This window comes from Genypterus blacodes, unplaced genomic scaffold (assembly GCF_046128005.1).
Source record: "Genypterus blacodes isolate CSIRO-AG114 ecotype Tasmania unplaced genomic scaffold, CSIRO-AGI_Gbla_v1 ptg000076l_1, whole genome shotgun sequence".
Taxonomy (NCBI): Eukaryota; Metazoa; Chordata; class Actinopteri; order Ophidiiformes; family Ophidiidae; genus Genypterus; species Genypterus blacodes.
The window spans coordinates 3,517,012-3,538,745 of record NW_027466885.1 but is presented as its reverse complement, the minus strand read 5'-3'; the positions used below and the strand labels follow the sequence as shown (position 1 = coordinate 3,538,745).

The 21,734-nt window shown below is 46.3% G+C and overlaps 1 protein-coding gene across 2 annotated transcripts in view; it reads right to left on the bottom strand.

The window, feature by feature from the left end:
* Positions 1–21,734, bottom strand: part of drosha (drosha ribonuclease III) — a 72,100-nt gene that overhangs the window by 26,069 nt on the left and 24,297 nt on the right. For both annotated transcript variants that reach the window (XM_076157954.1, XM_076157955.1), the window contains exons 17-23: positions 21,226–21,333; positions 16,649–16,787; positions 15,938–15,998; positions 15,584–15,643; positions 12,885–12,984; positions 10,884–10,986; positions 3,600–3,670 (exon numbers count right to left, since the gene is read on the bottom strand). In XM_076157954.1, coding sequence (XP_076014069.1) covers positions 3,600–3,670; positions 10,884–10,986; positions 12,885–12,984; positions 15,584–15,643; positions 15,938–15,998; positions 16,649–16,787; positions 21,226–21,333 — 642 coding nt within the window. The remainder of the gene's footprint in view (positions 1–3,599; positions 3,671–10,883; positions 10,987–12,884; positions 12,985–15,583; positions 15,644–15,937; positions 15,999–16,648; positions 16,788–21,225; positions 21,334–21,734) is intronic.

Below are 21,734 nucleotides of genomic sequence, written 5' to 3'. Positions count from 1 at the left end.
CAATTCTTGTGAGCATGGGCAGAAGGTATATGTGAATTGAAAATGGCTTCTCTGTGTCTGTGTGTGTGTGTGTGTGTGTGTGTGTGTGTGTGTGTGTGTGTCCATGTATTCATCTCCAATCTTTTGCCAAAACAAGGACATTGTGACAAAGGAAAACGCATTCCCAACACATTTATTGAGATTGAGGAAATATCATCTGCGGGACATCACATAAGAGTCGCACAGATGTCCACAGAGAATGGAGGATGACACAGAGGGAGGGGGACAGGGGGTGAGGGACAGGGAAATAAAATAAAAATTGAATGTGTGTTTGTGTAACAGAAAAGCTACAAAAGAACACAAAGTGATTCTGTGAACTTGTGTCTAGTGGATGTCATTACAAAAGCAGCAGAAGCAAATGAAAAATCTCTACTTGAGCAGGAAAAAGGAAGGCTGAAGATATTGTCAGGCAGCGTTTCACCTGTGTGAGTGAGTGTGTGTACCTCGCTCGTGTCTACATTGTCCGCCAAGAGATGAAAATGTCACCGTCAACACATGATTAGTGCTAATTAACCCTTAGAGGTCTGTACAGTCAATGGTGCTTGTGCTGGACCTACATACATATTGTTATACTGAGCTCAGTCTGTCACCAAGCATCACACACAACATATACTGTACATATGTTACAGTATATTAACATATACTATATATTAAATATGTTTTGTTTCAGGAGACCATGAGCTTTCCATTCCAAGTTCCATTTAGGCATTTCGAGTAATTTTGTCAAATTTATTTGATACACCCAGAAATTCATCACTGCTCTACAGCGTCTCTGCCGGATCTATCCAAGAAAGCAAGAAAGATGCAAACCAGGTGCGAACATTCAAGTTAGCTTGGTCTTGAACATTCCAAACGATTCCCTATCAGTGCCTGTGGAAAGCAAGCTGCTGTAAAATCCTCCCTGGCTCTGTACCCAGACGTGAGGGAGGACCGAGGAGGACAGAAGACGGCGGCATACGACCAGAACCAAATCAATACCCTGCCTAGATGACCATCGCAGTTGTCACAGCAACGGCGGTTACATTTGGCGCTTGTACTTTAGTGTGGCAGTGTTAATAAAAGCCAACAGATTAGCCCATGGGCGAGCAGTGAGATAACCATTATGGTGATTGCCGCTCCAAAGAGCCACTTTCCTCAGGATGGCACAGTCGCAGCATATTTTCCCCTGCAATATTGCACTGCTGTCGAGTCCAGGTTGGGAGCAATCGAGCAGCTCTGCCTGGAGAAAATGCTTCCTGCCTCTCTGCTGACGCTTTAATAACCTCCACAGTAATGTCATTAGCAAATTAGCATCTATCCTTTCCTCCGGGCCTCTGTGTTCAATGAAGCTACATTCCATCCCCGGCAAAAAACCCCTGTTGTTAGGGAACCGATGTCGGGAAAGGTGATGTGTTGAAAGAAAAACAAGGGGACAGAAATATCTGTTGCGCTCCAGCCATGAATGCCACACCAATTAGGGAATAAAAGAGGCTATGGGTCCCTGGGTCTACTGTTTGTTTGGCTCGGTCTGGAGTTAGAAATTACATGCATGCTTTGTCTTAGGTAGTCAAATCAGAATTTTACCACCGGAGTTGTAGATCTTTTGTTTTGACTTGTCATTAGAGGCCTGGAGCGAAACGACCGGGGGCGTAATGTCACCTTATAAGTGGTAGAGAGAGGAATGAAAAGGAGAGATGCAGAAAGAGAGAGGGGGAGAGAGAGAGGAAGAGGGAACAAGAGCAAAGAGAGAAGCCAGACTGCTGTTGTTACGTGGCGAAAGGGAGGGTGTGGGACTGATCGCCCCCCTGTGTGAATGGCACACCACGCCGACAAGCAAGATGACAAAATCTTCTAGGACGAGATGGAGAGAAATGTAGAGTCCCTCAGCTCTGCACCACATCTCATCCTTTAGGTAATGTGCTGGGTGAAGACCCGTTCGGATGCGTAAGCCTGGGAACGCAGAGAACGCGATTCGAGTGGACCGCTGCAGAGCGCAGAAATATCTCACCCTCTGTCCGTCCATCTCTCTGGCCTACCCCCGCTGCTCCCCCACCCTCAACACCCACACCCACCATCCAACCTTGCTGTGTGGCATTCTGGAGCGGTGTCCATCTGTCTGCTCTCAGCTCCGTACGACAGCGCAGCCATCGGGAGACTCGTCCTATTTCAAGGCAGGCTCCTCATGTTTGGAAGCTTTCAAACGGCACTTGAGTTTCATAGATGCTGGTTGAACAAAATAGTTGGTACTTTAGCATGATAAAGGTTTTAACACCTTCAAACTGGAATGTGGGGAGAACATCCAGAACATTCATATTTGTAACGACAAAAAGTTTCCCTGAGGTGTTGGGTGCCTTCGTGTTGATTTCTGTGAGAATCTGACCTTTATTCCTGAAGTAGTGGCCATTTCTAGTGAAATGTCACAGCAAAGAGTGGCCTGCATGAAGCTCATACAGGTATGAGTGTCTGCCCTCCCTGCCACTATTCCTAATTGCTTCTCGTCTCGTCTACAGGACAGTAATGGTGAAAGAGTAGACGGTGCAACATGACTTTGCTCTGCCTTCGCTCTACATGTGTGGTCGTAATGCTTCCTCCACATCAATGAGGAATGCTGGGGTCCTCCCAGTCTCGCTCCCCACACTGGAAAACTCACGCTGTACATCACTCTATCATAAACTAAACAAATAGGGCGCCGCTGCATCGTTTTCCACTTTTGATGAAAAACGTTGCTGATCATTGTGAGTGTAATTTCATTTAACCTAAAGCCAGCGTGGCAGTTTGAGAGGAATGCTCTGCGTGGTGCTTCCAATCAATACTCCACTATTAAGAAGAAATACAAAACCAGTAGCTCACAACTTGTCAAACTTCCCTGGCAGCCTGAGCCAGGATAAGCAACCATACATCAACGTGTGGAAGACTCCTCATTTCAAACTCTCACTTTAGGCCAGTTTGATCCATGTCATATACATACACAGTATATGAAGGGCATGACTGTGAATGGGACTATTGATTTAAATATGAACCAGAAATGCAAGTGAACATTTCATACCTATAACAGGAATTTCTGATTGTTTATTATTGCTCATTTCAGTTCTTTTGTGCCTTCGTGTTTTAGTTTGTACACCTCCGCCGTAGCAAAGCTCGTTTCTACCTGAGGTGTCCTTGGACAACCTTCGTTTTCATCCGTTCAGTTTAATTTGGGATAATCTTCATTTACCGTTTGTGAGAGGTTTACAGGTTGGCGATATCGACAGTGCGGCGCAAGGCTGCCAGGAATAATAAATCTCATCTAGGGAGTCCCCAACTGTGGATCGTTCATACATACAGTATGGTACCGGTCATAAGATACACACCGTATGTACACACACTCCATTATAACTACGGCAGATATTTTGCTTACATTAGAATCTGTGGCTCAATGGCGTAATGGAAACATGATTGTGACGTTTACGTGCCTGAGTAAAACCACATTATTTAGGGTCAGCTACTCAGAGTGAGGAGGCCTTATATAGTATTCATATAGTATAGAGCTTTACCATGCATGTTGACGCACTGACAGAGAGCTAAATCAGAGCCGAGGTTACCTCAGTGTTGAAGAGCAGCCTCCCAAAGAGCAGCCTGGCCTCCTCCAAGCCTCCCTCCAGGTACACAGCGCCTGAGAAGACAGAAGGGACGGGAGAGCTGGGATGAGTCGAGACAAGATCGATACGACTAAACTTTCATCATAAAGTCTGTGGAAACTGTGAGGAGTGTTTGCCAGAAAAGGTGCAGGACACTTTCTATAAAATGTAAAAAATAAAGAAAGAGCTAACACAGAACCCAACCCCCTACGCACAACTGTGGAAAGCAAAAACTTCCACCTGAGTATTGCTCCTGGAAAAAATACAAAGCAATTCTGAAGCAATCTCAGACTTCGCTCCTAATGGAAAACTTAAAATTAATTGAAGTCGGCAATGAGTTATAATTGCTTTATTAAAAATAGGAGTGCATTTTTATTGCTTTTTGGAGGTAAAAATGACCTCGAGGTTCCAGTGCATATCCACTCCACGCCCCCCCCAAACTTGAATGCACAACGGCAGTGCAGGACGCATTCTTTCTGTGTCACTAATATACAGAGGGTTAATGAATAGGCCTGAAACACACACACACACACACGCAAAAACTATGTGGTCACTTGCCGTGGCTTATCTATAGAGGTATCGCCGCATTGAATTAAACCTGAACAGGGCAGAAAAGGCATTGAATAGTTGAATACACGGGGTCGGCATTACACACAAACAATGCGCAAACAACTATGAGACAATCCGAGAAAATCGACATAGGATTGGTCCCAAAGTGCAGAGAGCTGCTGTGACAGCCTGCAATGAACAAGACAAGTATCCCAAATTCCTCTCTGCGTGGGAGCGACGCAGAGCATCTCCATCTCATTCCGCCGCACTCCTCCACTCGCTCCTTTGTGCCTTTTGTTGTTTCCCCGCTTTTCTATTGTTTCTACTAAAAGCGGAACGATCGCGGCGCCTTTAAGCCGCGCACAACTTTGAACCATATCACACTTAGGGCGGCTCATTCAATTTAGAAAGCAATAACCACCTGGCAAATTGGGTATACAATCGTGCAGTGGTTTTTATTATGTGCATAAATGAGCCAATGGAAATGGGGCGCGGTGCGGTCGCGAGTCTAAATGCGCAGGCTGCTTTCATGGACGACATCAAAAACATACGAGGGATTCATCATCTGGGGGAGGAAAACTGCTTTCAGATGGCTAACGGGCCCATTTACACACACACGCACGTACACACACTGGAGCGTACATAACTGAAACCATAAAGAAATACAAACAAACCATCCAGCACAAAGGCAAACACACTCACACACACCCACACAGGCACCCACTGGATCTGCCTTTAATGCCCTTTACCTCTAAACACACACAGGGAAATTACTACCAGCCAGTGCCCAAATGTTCATAAAATGTAATTAAGTCGACAACTGTGCAACCGTCTCATCCAACAGCCTCTTTGTAACATCACCGACATCCAACCACTCGCTCATCTGGAGGCCTTTTATTAGTGGAAGAAGCTTGTTGACAGGCGACACAACAAAGGTGGCTCTGAAATTCCAGGAAGCACAAACCCCCTAGGTTTGTCTTACCTTAATTCTGTTGAAAATGGCATAAACCAATGAATGCTTAACATTTGAGTAAGAAATGCAATTGTACATGGGTTTATTAAGTCATGTAAAAATCTAAATCATGCCATGCCGCCGCCTATGCATGCATTTCTTCAATGGGCAGCTTCATACTGCAATTACACAGTTTTTCATAACATTTTTGCAGATTTTCAGTATTGAGTGCATGTAAACACACCAAATTCAACCATCAGAAAAAAGCCACTTCCTTTCCTGTCCATGAAAATAAGCCCATAAATCAATATCGATAAATCTAAACACATCTTCAAGTTCACAAACACAGCATACCACAAGCCCCTGACAGATGTGTATCGGTAAGCGGGGCCTCTGTAATCTTGGCTTGTTGGGGTGAGCGTCTCACTGAGGCTGACCACAGCAGGCCCCAGGGCCGGGAGCGCCTCCTTACAGGATGTCTTCCATTCAGCATAAGCACAGATTTGTGGTTTTAGCATAATGTGGACCTCAGAATGAGAAGCTGCTCCACAGCAGATGTTTCCTCTGGAGAGCAGCTGTGGGCGTATTAAACTCCCTCCAAGGACCGAGTTTTCAACGGTCTTTCAATTATAATACATAATACATTACACCGACGCTGGAGGGGTGTGGCTGGGGGCCCAGAGGCAGCTTTCCTGATGTTTTATGATGACACGGCAGATTTCAAAAGTTCCCCTAATGGAGGCCTCTCAAAGTCACTGATACTCAGTTTTTGCTTCTTATTGAATTTTCCAAACTCGAAGACAAAAGAGGAGGAGGGAGGCAGATACCGGCACGGCCTCAAGGGAATTAAAAAGGTATTAAAAGTCTCAAAGCAACACCTTTGGTGTCAATCAAAGGGCCCATGGATGAAGAAACCAAGATATGCAGTTAATTCTAGTGAGAGCATTCTGACAAGGAGGCTGCCTGTGCAAAAAACGTGCCCCAAAGCCATCCAATCAATCGCACAACATGCTGCAATCATTAAAAGATCTCTCTTCAGTCCACCCCGGCACTCTACAAAGTTACAAGGAGCCCCTGAATGCACAGCCCACAACGACGCCCAGCCAACTCAATCGACAATTACAGAGAGGCATCTCTCCGCAGCTCATCTCGCAGTAACATCATGCTCCGGCCAAATCACTCTACAGTCTCAAAGCGGGGGTACACATAACCCGGCCAGGCGTCGACCTTGTCGGAAAAATCTGCACGAAATGCACGAGGCCTCAGTCTGCAGAAAACCCTCTGATATGCAACCATGTGGTGGGTTCACTTCATCTGATTATACGCTGGACCTCACTTTGACACAGGGGTTCGTATGTATTTTATCCACTACCTCCTATTAAAATATAAGGGTTCTGATGCATTCAAGACTTGGACGTGGTGGCCGGAACAGATACATCCATTTTCCTCACTCCTGTGACTGTGTAAGCATGTCAGTGCTAATCAAACACTCTACTCTTTTATCACTCGTAACTTATTTAACACAAAAGTAGAGGGGATGAGCAAAGAGGCGGGCAAACATTAGGGAAAAGGAAAAACGGTCTGTATATTTACTTCATCCAAACCGTGGCCGAGTCCAAACGTATGATGGTGAATTACTAATGAACCACCTGTCTCACATCTACCTCAGACAGCAGACTGTATGGAATTATTGTTTGGGAAAAGAATTTCAATGTCTGAGGGCTTTCACTGACCAATATAAACCCAGGGCGTATAAAACACCAGCGGCTGACAGTCACATTAATAACCTAGAATGAATTATTCAAAAAGCTCAGGCTCTAATCCATCAAATAATATATTAAGCCGCTCCATCTCGGCTCAACGGGGGCTGAAGCTGCGGACGGACAAAGACTGCGACGTATTAAAGGCAAAAAATAAACCAAGACCAAAAACATGAAAATAGAATTTTCACCGCTGCGACAACAAAGGCGGGCCGAGTGCAGGGGGACGTCTCGCGTCTCACTTCGAGGAAACCGACTTCACCGTTGCTACAGTCGCAGCAATTAACAAAGGGAGAAGTGCTCGCACAATGAACACACCGGCTGCATTGTGTATGAATCTGATAGTCAGCGAGAGAAAGATAATCCTTTCTCTCCATTCTTTTAATAGGAAGAGCTTAGAGAGGGCCCTCACAAAGGTTCACCATCTGTATCCCCCATTGGCTGTTGGCAGCGTATAATCCACAGATCAACCGCACAAGGAAATTAGGGCCATAAAAACAGAGTGGGGCCTCTTTTCTTCTTCCCACAATTCTTTTCAAACTCTTGGGTAGGAAGGAAGCGAGGTGGCTTATCGGTGAAGAGGAGCCGAGAAGGAAGCGGGAGGGCAACAGGCGTGTGGAGTCTCTGCGAATAAGCTGGAGGGAGAAAAGTGCTTCTGATGACGGAGTGGTAAAGCGGGGCGAGAGCAAAAGGTACAGAGGGAGCGAGGGAGAGAGCGAGAGAGGTGCGGGGGGCCAGGAGGGGGAGGTGCAGAATGGAAGGCGCTCAGGCCAAAAGAGCCCAAATGAGAATGGCCCACTCCGGCAGAAGTTAATGACAGGGGATCAGAAAAGCAAGATTTCCATTCAACACTTTGAATTATTCAGGGTTGCAGGGCACCCATTTGCATTGCAGATGCCTTTGCTTTCCATTCCTCCACCGCTCCCCCTCCGTTCTGGCTCCCTCTTTCTTCCCCTCGCCGCCCGTCTCGAGCGGGAGAATGGCCCTGCCTCGGGGTTAGGAGATAGACACATTCGACGCTCGGCGGAGGAGAAGCTCTGCCCATGCAAAGCAGGAGATTATCTGCCATTTCCGTCACAGTCCGGGTTCAGCGGTCAGTGCGGCGGGGAAACAAATAAAACAAAGGTCAGAAAACATGCATAGTAAGCGGTTAAAGCTATCTGCCAGGGCCTTGGAAAAGATGATGCGCCTGTCGTATTCCAATCTCCGCTCTGAAAAGGAGAACGTCTGAAGAATAACACGTGTGAATCCAGCACTCGAGTCACACTTTCATTCAGAACTGGAGGAAAATAGTATGTTAAAAAGGGAGAAAAAATGAAAACAAGGCACTGGCACTCAAGTGGCGCCTGCTGCTTTTGGAAACGTGGCGGTTTGACGTTTCCGTCAGAGAGAAAATGTGTGTGAGGGTGACATGACAGCATTTGTGCCCCCTGTACCATCCTAACACATGTGTGAGTGCTCTGAATTTCTCTTGTAAAGAGGAAAATTCTCTATTCAGTGAGCGCAGGCTGGAGGGGGGAGGAGGGCTGACAGACTGACAGGATGACTCATCATCTGCACGACACATCTTTCACCTAATAACACCCAAACTTTAGATCACACGGGGGAACAGAGAGAGACGGAGGAAAGCAACGGGACGTAAAGCGTAAGCCGGAGACAGAGGGAGGAGGAAGAGAGACAGCTCCAAGACAAGGTCTTAACGGCGGCCTTTGAGCTAAAAAAACAGAGATGAAGATGACAAAAGACAACATCAGACAGACAGACTCAATGCAAGTCACTTTGGATGTCTGGAGCTGTGTGTGTGTGTGTGTGTATGAGTATGTGTGAGCCTGTTTTGGCCCTCAGCATGTGCGTGGGAAGGGGAGTCTATTTTGAGTTGATTGGAAGTGTTTCTTAAAATGTTTCTTGCTGCTGAGAAATGAAACATGAGACCAGGGATGAAAAAATAAACCTCACATAACAAATGACGCACACCAGTTTGGCGTGTAAAATTAACACTTAGATTTGACTAATATGGATGTTTGGATGTCACACTCCAGGCCTAATAATGCAGAGCATCATCTTCCTTTTAACGTTTAGCAACAAGCAACATGTTGCTATGGCGACGCATGACCCCAACTTCATTCTCATCCAATTATGACCTACAGAATTGTGACTCATCAGCACTACTTGTTTCAAGTGGAGGAAGAACAATTAAAAAGAGTATCTTTCAAAATTCTAAAAAGACTTCCAAGGCTGAATGAACCCAGTGAAACTTCAGATAGAAAGGGGGGAGAAGAGAGACGAAGAGGAGGGAGGGAATCTAGCGTCATGGCTACGCCGCGACAAGGCAGCGACAGCCACAGGACAGAGTAGATTATGACTTCATCTGTTCCAATAATGAACCCGTAACAAGTACGGGGCCCCGGGGCCAACGGGGGGCCGCTGTGCCAGTCAGCACTTTCCCGCCATTCTCTTTCGCACGCTGACGTTTTTTGGTGTAGTGAAGGGAGGCGATGAAGATCTCTTTAAAGCCACCCACTTTCTGTATCTATCATCAGGGGAGCGCAGAGACGGCTGAAGCGGTTCAATCAAGATGGTGATAAGATGAGGAAAGCTGCCGACTCTGCAGCTCTCCAGGAGTGAGGCTTAGCTTAGCGCTGCCCATGGGGTGAGCGAGGGAGAGAAAGAGAGATAGAGAGAGGCTGTCCCCTACAAGAGATGTTTGTGTGCGTGGTAGAGAGCAGGAGGTCTCTAATCACTGCACTCTGCTGCAATTCACTTGAACTGTGAGCAAGATGAAGAGCTGGCTGGTGTGTGTGTTTGGTTTGGGTAAGGGAAAGCAGGACTCCAGGGAGCGCCTGTCCAGCCAGAGGTCAAACCACATCTCCAGAGATCAATAAAGCTCCGTAATGTGTCTCTGGCCTAATGGAAGATCCACTGCTGCTATTTGCACAGCTAAACACACCAACACACACAAGTACAAACCAGATATAAACCTCCTAGCCTATCAGCTCTTCCAGCATTTTAAATGAGTGCAATTTGTGTTGATCACTCCTGCTTTAAATGAGGATATCAGTGTGCTCAAGTTGTGTTTGCTCTGCAACACTGTTTGTTCGTCATTGACGGCAGTAGAGGCGCCGTGAGGCAGCTGTGAATTACTGAGGTATCACAGGTGCATTAGCCACAGGTGGCTTTGATGCCAAACTAAAACGGAGCCTCACAGTCTAGCTTTGTGTGAGAGCATAAAACAGCACAGCCACGAGGCAGCAGGGTTTCACAGCGTCGAACATGCCTCCAGGCTGCTCCTCATTCATCGCGGGTCGATGTCGGGAGCAGGGCCTTTCTCACTTGTAACAGCAGAGCAGCTCCATGTTTACGTCTTTATTTCATGTCTGGTCACACCCCTAAGGGAAAGCATGTTGAAAGGCAACTGGCGGCTAAAATGGCTCGCTTTCTTGTGAAGAATGGCTCGCTTTACACAACAATTTATGAATCTGAATTTACGGTGCAGATAAAAGGATTATAAAGATTAATGGGGTGTTTTTTTTTACAAGTTTGAAATAATCACGTAAAAACTAAAAATGCATTAAAAGCCCTGAAAATAATATATTCAGTTTGATGCTAAGTGACACAATGAGCTGGGTAGAAGAAGATTTAAACTTGAGTCCAAGGAGCAGGGACACTGGCCTCTACATTTGAAAAGGTAAAATTAGATTTAGAGCACCGTTACCAGGTGATGTAATACTTCTGTGTGTAGAATAGTAATTTCCATTGGTAACCATGTGTGCAGTCCAGCAAAGCAGAACTCAACCAAAGTGAATTGGAGCATTAACACCCACAACACTCACTTCTGTGTTGTGTTTATGGAAGTAGACACCGAATTTGTTTGTTTTCAAGTTATGCAAATCTGTTCTTTGAGGAATTGATTTCCATATCGAGTTCCTCTTTCTTATTTCCGGGCAGCGCCGTGATAAGAGTTTCCATCTGTGTCTCGGGGGATCTCACCAATCAGGGCCTCGAAGCAGTTGGCCATGGCGTGTCGCAGGTCCGACTCCCGGCACAGATCCGGTCCGTGAGCGTAGAGCATGAAGCGATCCAACTCCAATTTCTGTAAATGGCAAAACACATTCATATCAGCGCATCGCCACCTGCACCCCTGTTAAAGCCTCTCCAAAGGTAATAGCATTTTTAGTATTGCACATTTTCATAGCCTCTCCGTGGAAAACAAGAAAAAGTGTCCAAAAAACTCGAGGGAAATGAAAGAACGACTTGTCCTTGCTGGAAAAGAGGTTCTACTTCATGGCACTGACAGATGTGCACATGTGTTGTCCAGCTGTGGCATAATGCACTAAGCCAACACACACACACACACACACACACACACACACACACACACACACACACACACACACACACACACACACACACACACACACACACACACACCAGAAAATCCCATGATAAATTGTGAAATATTACAGTGGATGACCTTCATTCTCCCTGAAAGAAAAAGCAGGGGTCTCTCTCTCTCTCTCTCTCTGTCTCTCTCCACATGAGAAATTAGATCTTATTACAATAAGATAGAACAGAACAGTTAACCATTTTCCAGTGGCTCTTTAGACACTTTGGCTGCTCAGGAATCAATGTTGACATTGGTCTGTAAACGTGATTAAGATGCTGCGTGTGTGAGCATGTGTACTACTACAGTTATGGGTAGAGCACTGTTGATGATCTTGATGTGTGAGAGGAACATACCATGCTCATGCAATGTTCTATTCTTTTTGTAAATAGTGTAATATAGTTGGACATTGTGTTCAAGATAACCCCTACAGAAATGCATCCACTAAATCAAACTCGTCGGACCTGAACTGAGCTGATTTGGGTTACATCTCCATTTTAACTAAGATCAACTACATAACCTTGCGCTGAACCTCTACAGGTCTGCATCAGTGGAGATGATTTAACAAGGAGACTGGCAGGTGTGTTGCAAGCGGCACAATATAAATAACCAAAGCATTTGAGGTAAATGAGTGGTATGATGAGTGTCTCCGTTGGCCCAGTCAAATCTGCTCGAATGGTATTCCTGAGCCAAGTCTGAAGTAGCCCATCTTGACTTTATTGGCAGCGTATCATTGACGAGTCCCTGACAAAAACAGTCAGGGTGCAGTTTAATTAAGGCTGATAGCCGTCGGTGGTATTCTACCCCCCGCGACCATGCGCGCAAATTAAATCACAAATCAAAAATACCCCGACTCAGAAGCAACTTTGAAACATTCCGAGTGGAGTGGCGGCTTACGCTGCTGAATGCTGAAGATATTGTCTGAGAGATAATTGCAAGTGTTCTTGAGCAGACGGCTTTAGAGGAAGGAGCCTGGTAAACAACTTGGCAACGTCGAACCTTGTATCACACTCACTTTACCGCGAGCTGCAAATCGAAACACACCAAAATGCTACGCAGCAGTAATGTAGATTTGGGCAGCTGCATCTTTGTATTCAGCGGGGAGTGACATGAAAGATTGAAGTTTTTAATTGCTTTCTCCCCATCACGGGACGGTTATTGTTGTGTTCTTTACAAACGTGCCAGTGAAAGTGGCTCTGGCTCTACAATGCTGTACCAGACGGGAGAGGGAGGGCGGACGAGAGAGAGAGGGAGGGAGAGCGAGAGAGAGAGAATGAAGCAAACAACGGGGCCTAGTGAAAACAGGAACTAGAGTGTTTCAGTAAGACCTCTAGGGGCCCACAGGGACCCGAGCTGCACTAGTCTAGTCCTCCGAAACAACAACCTTTTAACTCCAATTACAAAACCTGAGGGGCTAAAAGGAAAGGGGGTAAGGATGGCAGCAAGACAAAATTACTCTTTTTCCCCAGCGCCCCTTCAGAAAGAAGCAGTCATAACAGCGAGGCAGAAAAAAACAATAACACATCCTGCACATGTTCCTCTGTCAGATCAGAGACCTTTCACCGCTTTGACCTGTGAAGAGAGGAGTTGTTATGACTCGTGCTTACCTTGGCGAGCATTGCTAAATGCTGGTTCTGCACGATGGCTGTTCTGTAAGTGGCGAGTCCGCCCTCCTCCAGACTTGGGAAAAGGTAGTACAGGTGCACGCTGTGGAAGCGGTGAAACAAAACGCACAATATCACAACGAGGACGAAGCGGATGCTGCTGAAAATATTCCAGAATTTTAAAAAGCTGGAATCAACGATCACATGTGTTGTGGGTTTACTAAGAAGTTAAAATATACAGTCAGATGCTGAGCAAACTTTTGAACACCAGTCAAATGTGTTTTCCAGAGATTCCCAGCCTTTCCGGGCCTGCGCTGGAACCCAGAAATGTCCGCCGACGCTTCAGTGGTTTCACAGCTGGGTTCCAGGCGAGCAGGTTCCATTTTCATTACGGTCCGCCGTCTCTCTAACCGCACCGTGTCATTCGATTTCATTTGAATTAAAACAGGCCATTTAATTCAGTCATTTCTAATCAATGCAAAGGGAGGAAAGCAGGTGGTGTTCTGTTTTCCTAAATTCACCAGAGGTCCATTTGTCAGGGTGTTGTGATCTTAGTGTGAAAACAAAGCACTTGGAATTAATAAAATCCACTTAGTGTAATGAAAAATAATTGGACCAGAGACATTTTGTGATGTGGTGAAGGCTTCAGTCACTGAGACGGGGCTGACAGGTTTGCGTGTTGTTCCTCAGGTATAAACAGCTTTATTTTACCCTCCGCTAAAGGGAAATAATAATCACTTCCCTCATATGCAAGCTACGCTCTATTCAAATCTGCTATTTCGGAACAGCTTTATTCACAACTACAAGGGCAACTGTGCTTTAATCACTGCGCAGGTGTTTGCAAGTGTGCCTTTGAATATGACAACTAGTTCAGGAGTGGACAGGGACGTCTCCAGAAGATCAATCCAATACAGAAATGCAACCAAGTTCCAGATGATGCAGTGAACCGGTAACTATTCTGATTCAATCGAATGGTAAAGATGTAAAACATGCTTGATTCTCTGTCTCATTTGTATTCCCTCCAACCTAATCTGTCAATTGTTCTGAAATTATACTTCTTTGCAGCTTTGCAACTATAATATAACTACAAACAAACACCATTTATTGCAATTACTTTGCCTTTAAAGATCTTTTACTCTATTGTACCTGTTACCACTGTGAGAGGTTCCATTATGAAACCTCCTTGTGTGCAAAACAAACCTGGGGGGTTAAGAACAATTATCAAACAATAACTCTCAATCGTTGACTGAGCTTGTTTTCAACAGTGACGGCCTTTGTTTTGGACTCGTTTTAGAATGTGCAAAATATTCAGTTGGCTGGAGAGCAGAGACAGAGACAGAGACGGCCCTCTGAGGACGGAGCACGTCAGAGGTGCACAAGACAGTTGGCTGGATCCGCTGTACCCATTTAACTGGACAAGAGGCTGATAAATAATTCAGAGGGCCACAGCGCAGGCCAAGCATGTCTGGTCAGTCGCTAACAATCAAAGAGGGCAACAGAGACAGACTGAAAGATGCAGGGAAGGTGGAAAATAACGCCTGGAGAAATCTATTAATACCCGTTCAGATCCGTTGAAGCAATGTACAAAAAGTGTCAGTTTGCATTAAGGATCAAACTTGTTCGCAAAACTTTCGGTGTTATCAAAGTTTTAACAAAACAAGGTTTAACATGGATACACACGACAAGATAATTGCAGCAAAGTCCCATTTTTCTGATGGTTCTCCTGCAGCGTAAGTAAGGTTTGTCTTCCGGTCTGCTGGGAATCCCATCGCTGCCGCATCAATTCAAAGTCATAATACTCAACAGATACTTTTCAACACCAGATGATTGTTCACTGACAATGAGTCATAAACCTTTAAATGGACGCCTATGTAATCACTTTTTCGGTTTTATTTTGTGGTGCAGAAAAAGGCCCACTAGCTTGGTTCAACCTTCCTGCTCGCCATCCGCCATGTTTGTTTACGCTAAAGTTTGATGGTGTTTGTTCTCCAGAGATTTAAGTGAGATTTCTTGTTTGTCTGAAGTAGACTAAATGCAATCTGATAGTGTCTATTGTGCTAGTGTATTTGGTCACATATTGGAGGGAAACACTTACATTTATCATTTTTCGTTATGTGTGTGGGAGAGTTTTGAAAGTTTTAACCATCTTGCAGCGTGATTTATTCAAGCTGTCATGTCACGGAGAGAAATGAAAGAGGAAACTGGAATGTGTTTACACGTAACAACACATGCAAAAGCCATTTCTTCCTATTTCCTTGCTGTCCTATCTCAGGAGAGGAGGGGGCGGTCAGTGGGTGGGTGGCATCTACGTGTAATTAGCGCTGAGCTTAGGTAAGTGCTGGGCAGCAACCGTCCGCGCTCACCTGGGAGTCAATAACACAGTCAGCATTCCAGACTGTAATGCCAGACAACTAATTGCAAGTTGTCATGGAGAATTTCAGGTCGTTAAAAAGGGGTATTGAGAATGCGGGGGGGGGGGGGGGGTGAGAGGGGGGTGAATTACATCCTAGTTCCAATTACCAGTAAATCACTGTCTTGAAAGAGTGGAGAAGTATGGAGAAGAGGATCACTGTGCCAGACACAAATAGATGTAGACAAAGAGAGAGAGGTACAGGGAGAAGAGGAGAAGAGGTGGATTATGGTGTTGTAGCGGGCCTGAATTAGAAGCTGCGTCAATCAAAGCTGCGTGTGCGCTTTCCCACCTGGTGAGGAACTCGACGACGGCGTCACCCAGGAACTCCAGCCTCTCGTTGTGATTGATCCTAGAGGTGAGACGGCGAAAGAGAACAGGGAGGAGGACAATGTGAGGAAGGACGAGCCAATCTCCATATGACTGCTCGGAGAATAAGCAGCCCTCACTCAATAACAACTACGGTAGTCACCGTCCTTTAAAATGAGCTCATTTCATTTCCCATGAGATTCCCCTTCCTTTCACAGCTAAAGTTAATTTTCTTGTCAGCGGGCCTGCCGGGTGGATTAATCACAAGAATGGCCCCTTTTGATTGCTCCTGTGGTCAGTGATAGCACAAACAGATATGTGCCCGCAGGCAACCTACCTGGAGGGGGAGGGGTCATCCTGGCCCAGGCGAGACATAATGTTAATCAATGTGTTGATTCCTAGAAGAATCCCAGGGGCAGAGAGGCCACGATATATAAAAAGAGAGAGAAAGCAGTGAGTTGAGAAAGAGAACACATAAAAACACAACCGGGGCAAAATGGAAAGTGCAAAACAAACACATATAATGCAATAGGACCTATAATGTTGGATGGCTAATTTTATACAGTAATGTTTAGGGGACTTGGGGGAGTTCTTATGTAGGACAACATGAACCCTCGCACTTACATCAAATTTGAGACCAGTGAAGGACTAAATTAACCCTGTACATACTGCGAATGTAAAGAATACAAACAATCAGTAGATTTTGTTCTGAGAGACTTCATATTACAACTTTCTCTCTCCCTTCCTTCCCATTCTAACACGCCTCCTTCCTGCCTTCCTGTGTGATGGCCTTGTTCCCTCCTACGTCAGGGCGGGTCACTCTGGGAGAGGGGATCTCTCCCTCATTCGCCTCTGCTGCACTTTCTTCCTAATTTCCTTACACGCTAAATTTTTTATGGGATTTTCCTTCGTCTACTTAGAGCTTTGAGCCGGGCCGGGAACTGTGTGTTGTGTGGGCCTGTGAAGCCCTTTGCAACACAGTATGTGATCTTGGATATGACAAAGAAACAGCTTGATCTGATGAAGAGCATTGACGTATAGGTCGTACCTTTCTTCCTCATGTACATGTGGTGAACCTTCCTGTCCCCGTATTTTGGCTGGCGGATTCCGCAGTTGGAAAGGGAGTTGCGGGCGTGGTCGGGATTCATGCCGAAGTTGAGATGATGACTGGGGTGAGTCATCGCCAGCTGAAGAGGAGAGCGCGAGGGAGTTAGAAGTGAGAAACGACAGCGGCGTCAAATCATCGGTCACGGTCAGCGAGCGACGAAAGCAACAATGACTGAATTTAGACATTAACCACACTTTCCAAACCCTCAGGCCCCGTGAATCCCTGCATAGAGATAGAGTCATTTCATTTCCTTATTGGAATAATGATGAATTAAAAGGCGATGGCGAGGAGGGGGGAGAGGGAGAGGGAGAGGGAGAGAGAGAGAGAGAGAGAGAGAGAGAGAGAGAGAGAGAGAGGTGAGATCCAAATTACACAAACAGTGCTTTTCTGCGGATTTCCACAACAGAGATTTAGGCTTTACTGGTTGTACCACCAGGGAACCAGAGACGTCAGGGGCCGCTAGAGGGGAAAATGCATCAAACACCACCTCGGTTTATTTGGGATCCGTTTTTATATCTTCAGGACACTACAACAACTTTGGACCTGTGAACTGTGACCGTCTTTGACTTGGTGGTGTAAAGCCGAACTCAAAGAACACAAGGACCTGCACAGCAACGTTTTAAATGTTCGGTGTGATCGATCTTGGGTTTTTCCAGCCTCTACTTCCTATAAGGAAACGTCTGCATGCCGTTATGTCACCGTTTGTAAATTCGGGCAAAGGTCCTATGAAGGTTCTAGATTAGCACTAACACACAGGAGGAACACAAACGGAGAACGTTCGTATTGCCTCATTCAGCAGGTTGACATCTGGATATTGATTGGAAGAAAACGATTCATTTCAACTGTTGCACCTTTTAAGGAGGTGGGAAGAAAGGGGGACCAAAAGACCCTCAAGGAAACAGAAAACCAGTGAGCCTGAACAGGGAAGCAGGAGGGGAAAGACGGGGGGGGGGGGCTCAGCGGGACATGACAAGCCTTTATCAATCTTATATTAGGAGAGAATGTTAATCTCTGTAGAAAAAAAAACACTCTCCACTACTCTCCTCCACTGGGCTTGCTTTTCAAAACGCTTGTCTCCTTTGAGCGAACTTCAAATCAATTTCAGGCTCCAATGAGATATATATGTCAAATGTTAACAGAGAGGATTCAATATTTATCGTTGCTCCAGAGGCCTTCAACTTTGCAGACGCGTACAGAGATGACAAATTCAACAGCGATTGTTGTTGTTGTTTTTTTCCAGCGGACCTTTGTAGCGGGAGGAGAAAACGAGTTATTTGACATGACACGAGCGGAAATCTAGCAATTCTCAGCGCCGTGTTGACAGTTAAGGTAAGAAATATAAACAAAAACAGGCTCCACTTCCAATTTCAAGCCCCCCACTGAGCGACGTCAGACACAAGTCAATGACTGCCTGCTGCACAGCCTGAACTACCCGAGCCACGTTCGAAACGGAAATATATCAAGCAAAATACAAAAGTTACTCTGTAAACACTGCCGGCCCTTCAGCTGAGGACAACATCCAACGCTGGTGTTGGCTTTGAAGCTGAATCCGAGGAGAGGATAGACGTCCGCAACTGTTCCTGTCAATGTAATGACGGCGTAAAGTATCGGAGGGTTTTGGATTTAGCAACCACAGCCTCAGCTGCTGCTCAACAGCCTTTGGCTAAATGGGAATAAACATCATCTCTCAGTGGAGGCTGGCAGACTCGGCTGGAAAGAGCATTCCTCCTGAAACTGATGGGAAAACCGCCTGCTTGGCTGGCGGTGCTCACACGCCGTAATCAACAATGCCATTACCATGTGCTGCATCCATTCATCTAGCAGACAGGTGAAGCAGGACTGAGGGAAAGGTAACAGTATGAAGCAGATGGACTCCTCCAGTGTGTGGCAAACATGCGGCACCATGAAGAACAAAACTAGAGCACTCAGACCGCCGCTCCCGCTACTCAGCTCTTCTCCGGTAAGATTCTAGCTTTTCGAAAATGCCCAGAAAGAACTTCCTGATCATCTCAGAGAAGGACCAAGGCGTGACATTCCCTTCTCCTGTAAAAACACCTACACACCCAATAAATGTCCTGTGGAGAGGGGACACACACACACACACACACACACACACACACACACACACACACACACACACACACACACACACACACACACACACACACACACACACACACACACACACACACACACACACACACACACACACACACACACACACACACACACACACACACACACACACACACACACACACACACACACACACACAGGCGTGCATTCTAAGCGGCGTGGCCCATGCAGACAGGATGAAAGACATCACGGAGGATCTTAATAATTTAATCGTACGAGTGAGGGACGGAGTAGCGCAACAGGGGGGTGGGGCGGGGGCTGTGGTGGATGGGGCGGATCTGGCGATGTGAGAGCATGCAGTGACTGTTAACACGCGTCTCTCCCCGAAAACACCCCACCCCCCCTCATTTTACATGTTAAATGTTTAACAGACAGGAGGTTCAAAGTGCTCAACTTTTCCCTGGCTGTGGTGCAGAGACTCTCAGGACGGACGTCAGCTGTTATCTGACACACATTACTCTCCTGTAATAAACTTCTTTCATTTCTGTATTTACATTTTTTATTTAGTTTTTTTCTGGTCCCGTTTGATCTTATTTCAATCTTTTTTCTTTCTTTTTGCCATGTAAAGCGCTTTCTCTCATTGATGGCTCACAGTTTTGGTTAACAATCTACAAGAAGATGGATGTGCTAATGTTCTCCCAACGAACACGTTCTACTTCTTTTTCATTTTTCAGCTTTGCATATACACTTGAATTCTCCGCTTCCGGTATGTTGGTGTTCTTCCTTGTCAGCTCAGGACCTCTGGCTTGCCCACCGTCTTGTCAGAATATGTGTGAGGAAAAGAATAACGCAGCCGTGACCTTCTTGGTTCAGGACTGACGGATCTAAATCTGATTATTAAAGTTCACTCTGTTGTGGTGCCGTATTGTCGTAAACAAAAAGCAACCCGACATGATCTAGTGCACTTAAGACGAGAATTCACTTCACATCTAAAACACTCTTGTAACACAATGCCAGAGAGGCAAGAGCTTCTCCTACGCTGCAAACGAAGAAACTTCCTCTAGAGAACATTCAGCTTACTGGGTGTGATTGCTGTACAAAGTGGAAGTGAAGTTGGCTCTAAAATCAGTCCTGACTTTGGCTGGATGAATAAGCACTGCTGCCCTCCTACACGCCACTGCTGTCCAAAGCGATGGGGCAGAGTGTGGCGTGGGGCGATGTGGCTGATGTGTGTGTGTGTGTGTGTGTGTGTGTGTGTGTGTGTGTGTGTGTGTGTGTGTGTGTGTGTGTGTGTGTGTGTGTGTGTGTGTGTGTGTGTGTGTGTGTGTGTGTGAGAGGCAGATGAGCGCGGTGCTGTAAGAGCAGCAGTGATGGCTCCCTACTTGGGCCATTTCATTCCCTGTAGTGATGAACTGCTGTCAGCTCTGCCTTGTACATAAACACACACACACACACACACACACGCACACACACGCACACGCACACGCACGCACACGCACGCACACAGATCCACGTCATGGCATTAACACCTCAGTGGGTAGAACTGCGATACAGACAGACACGCAACAGACAGCCCAGTGGCCTGGATGCGAGCTGTCAACTGTTGTGATCAAAACGATTGTTTTGTTTTCGTTTTTTTGAGACAAAAGGAGAGAGCAAAAAAAGGACGGACAAATCCATCAGTTCCTGCCCAGGTGACACCAATGTCAAACTGGAAATGGGTGTCGCCTCAGTGAAAGGCTGCTTTGGCTCCAGGTCAGTGTTTCCTTTTCAGCACTCATAATGACAGCTCGTCATTATACCGGCGACGGAAAGGCAAATCATCGATTGGCGGCGAGGGAATCCGTGCACGCGCGCACGTACGGGCCGCGCGCCGCCAGCAAATCTTAATGCTTCCTTCCCCTTTTTAACTATGTATAAGCTACAACACATTGATTTCTAATGCATCAGGTTATGACAGCTCTTCAATATTGCTGGAGGCAGCCGTGGGGCTTTACTGCGAGTGCACACAGCTCCAGGCAGCAGACCTGACAGGGGAGAGCCGGCATTAAGGCAGAGGCTGTTGTTGTCCTGCCGACTGTCACTGCAACTCACGGCAGACCGGGGCTGGCTGCTGCAGAAATGTGACTCAGGCCAGCGTGTTGGTTACCTTAGCTGACTCCAGAGCCCCCGTTTCCAGGCGAAATACCCTCGCACAAGTAGAGCAGGCACAATAATGAGGCCTACCTCGCCGGATCTTGCCGTGCGAGAAGGCGCCGCGTGAAATGTTGACTTTTTTTTTATCTGACCGGCTGCTTCCTGCCTAAAGGAACCAGAGGATTTGACTTCTCTTATCTATCCCCCCTAGTTATCAGCTATGCCAGCCTTTCAATAATGCAGCCTGGGTTGGGGGTGTGGGTATCACACCACAGGTGTAAGAGGTAGTTATGACTGCAACTCACCTGAAGGAGGCAGCGCTCCTTGAAGACGTAGCCAATGAGCTTATCCAGGTGCATCAGGCACTGGTGGTAACGGATGTGATGGGTGAGGACAGGCAGCATCATGGCGTGCTGTGGAGGAGGTAGAGAACAGAAAGAGGGATGAGGGGGAGAGCCGGCAGGAGGATGGGAAATGGGAAGTGACAGGACAGGGATTGGAAGGTATGACAGGAGAGGAGTGTGTTTTGAGAGAAAGCACGATAGAGAGATTGCCACAGAGAAAGGGGGGAGGACTGGCGGAGGGATCAGGAGGGAGAAATCAATCAGCCAGTCATTATTTATTAAGTGGTGCTCGGCAACAGAGAGATGAAATAATCAAAAACCCAATCGCTGCACTGTGAGAAGGAATGAAGGAGGAGAGGGAAATTCACATTTGGACAGCACACTCGAATCGAAGCCCATTTTCAACATGTTGACATACTTACATCTGAACAAACACTGACAACCTCCTATGTTCCTGACACTCATATCTC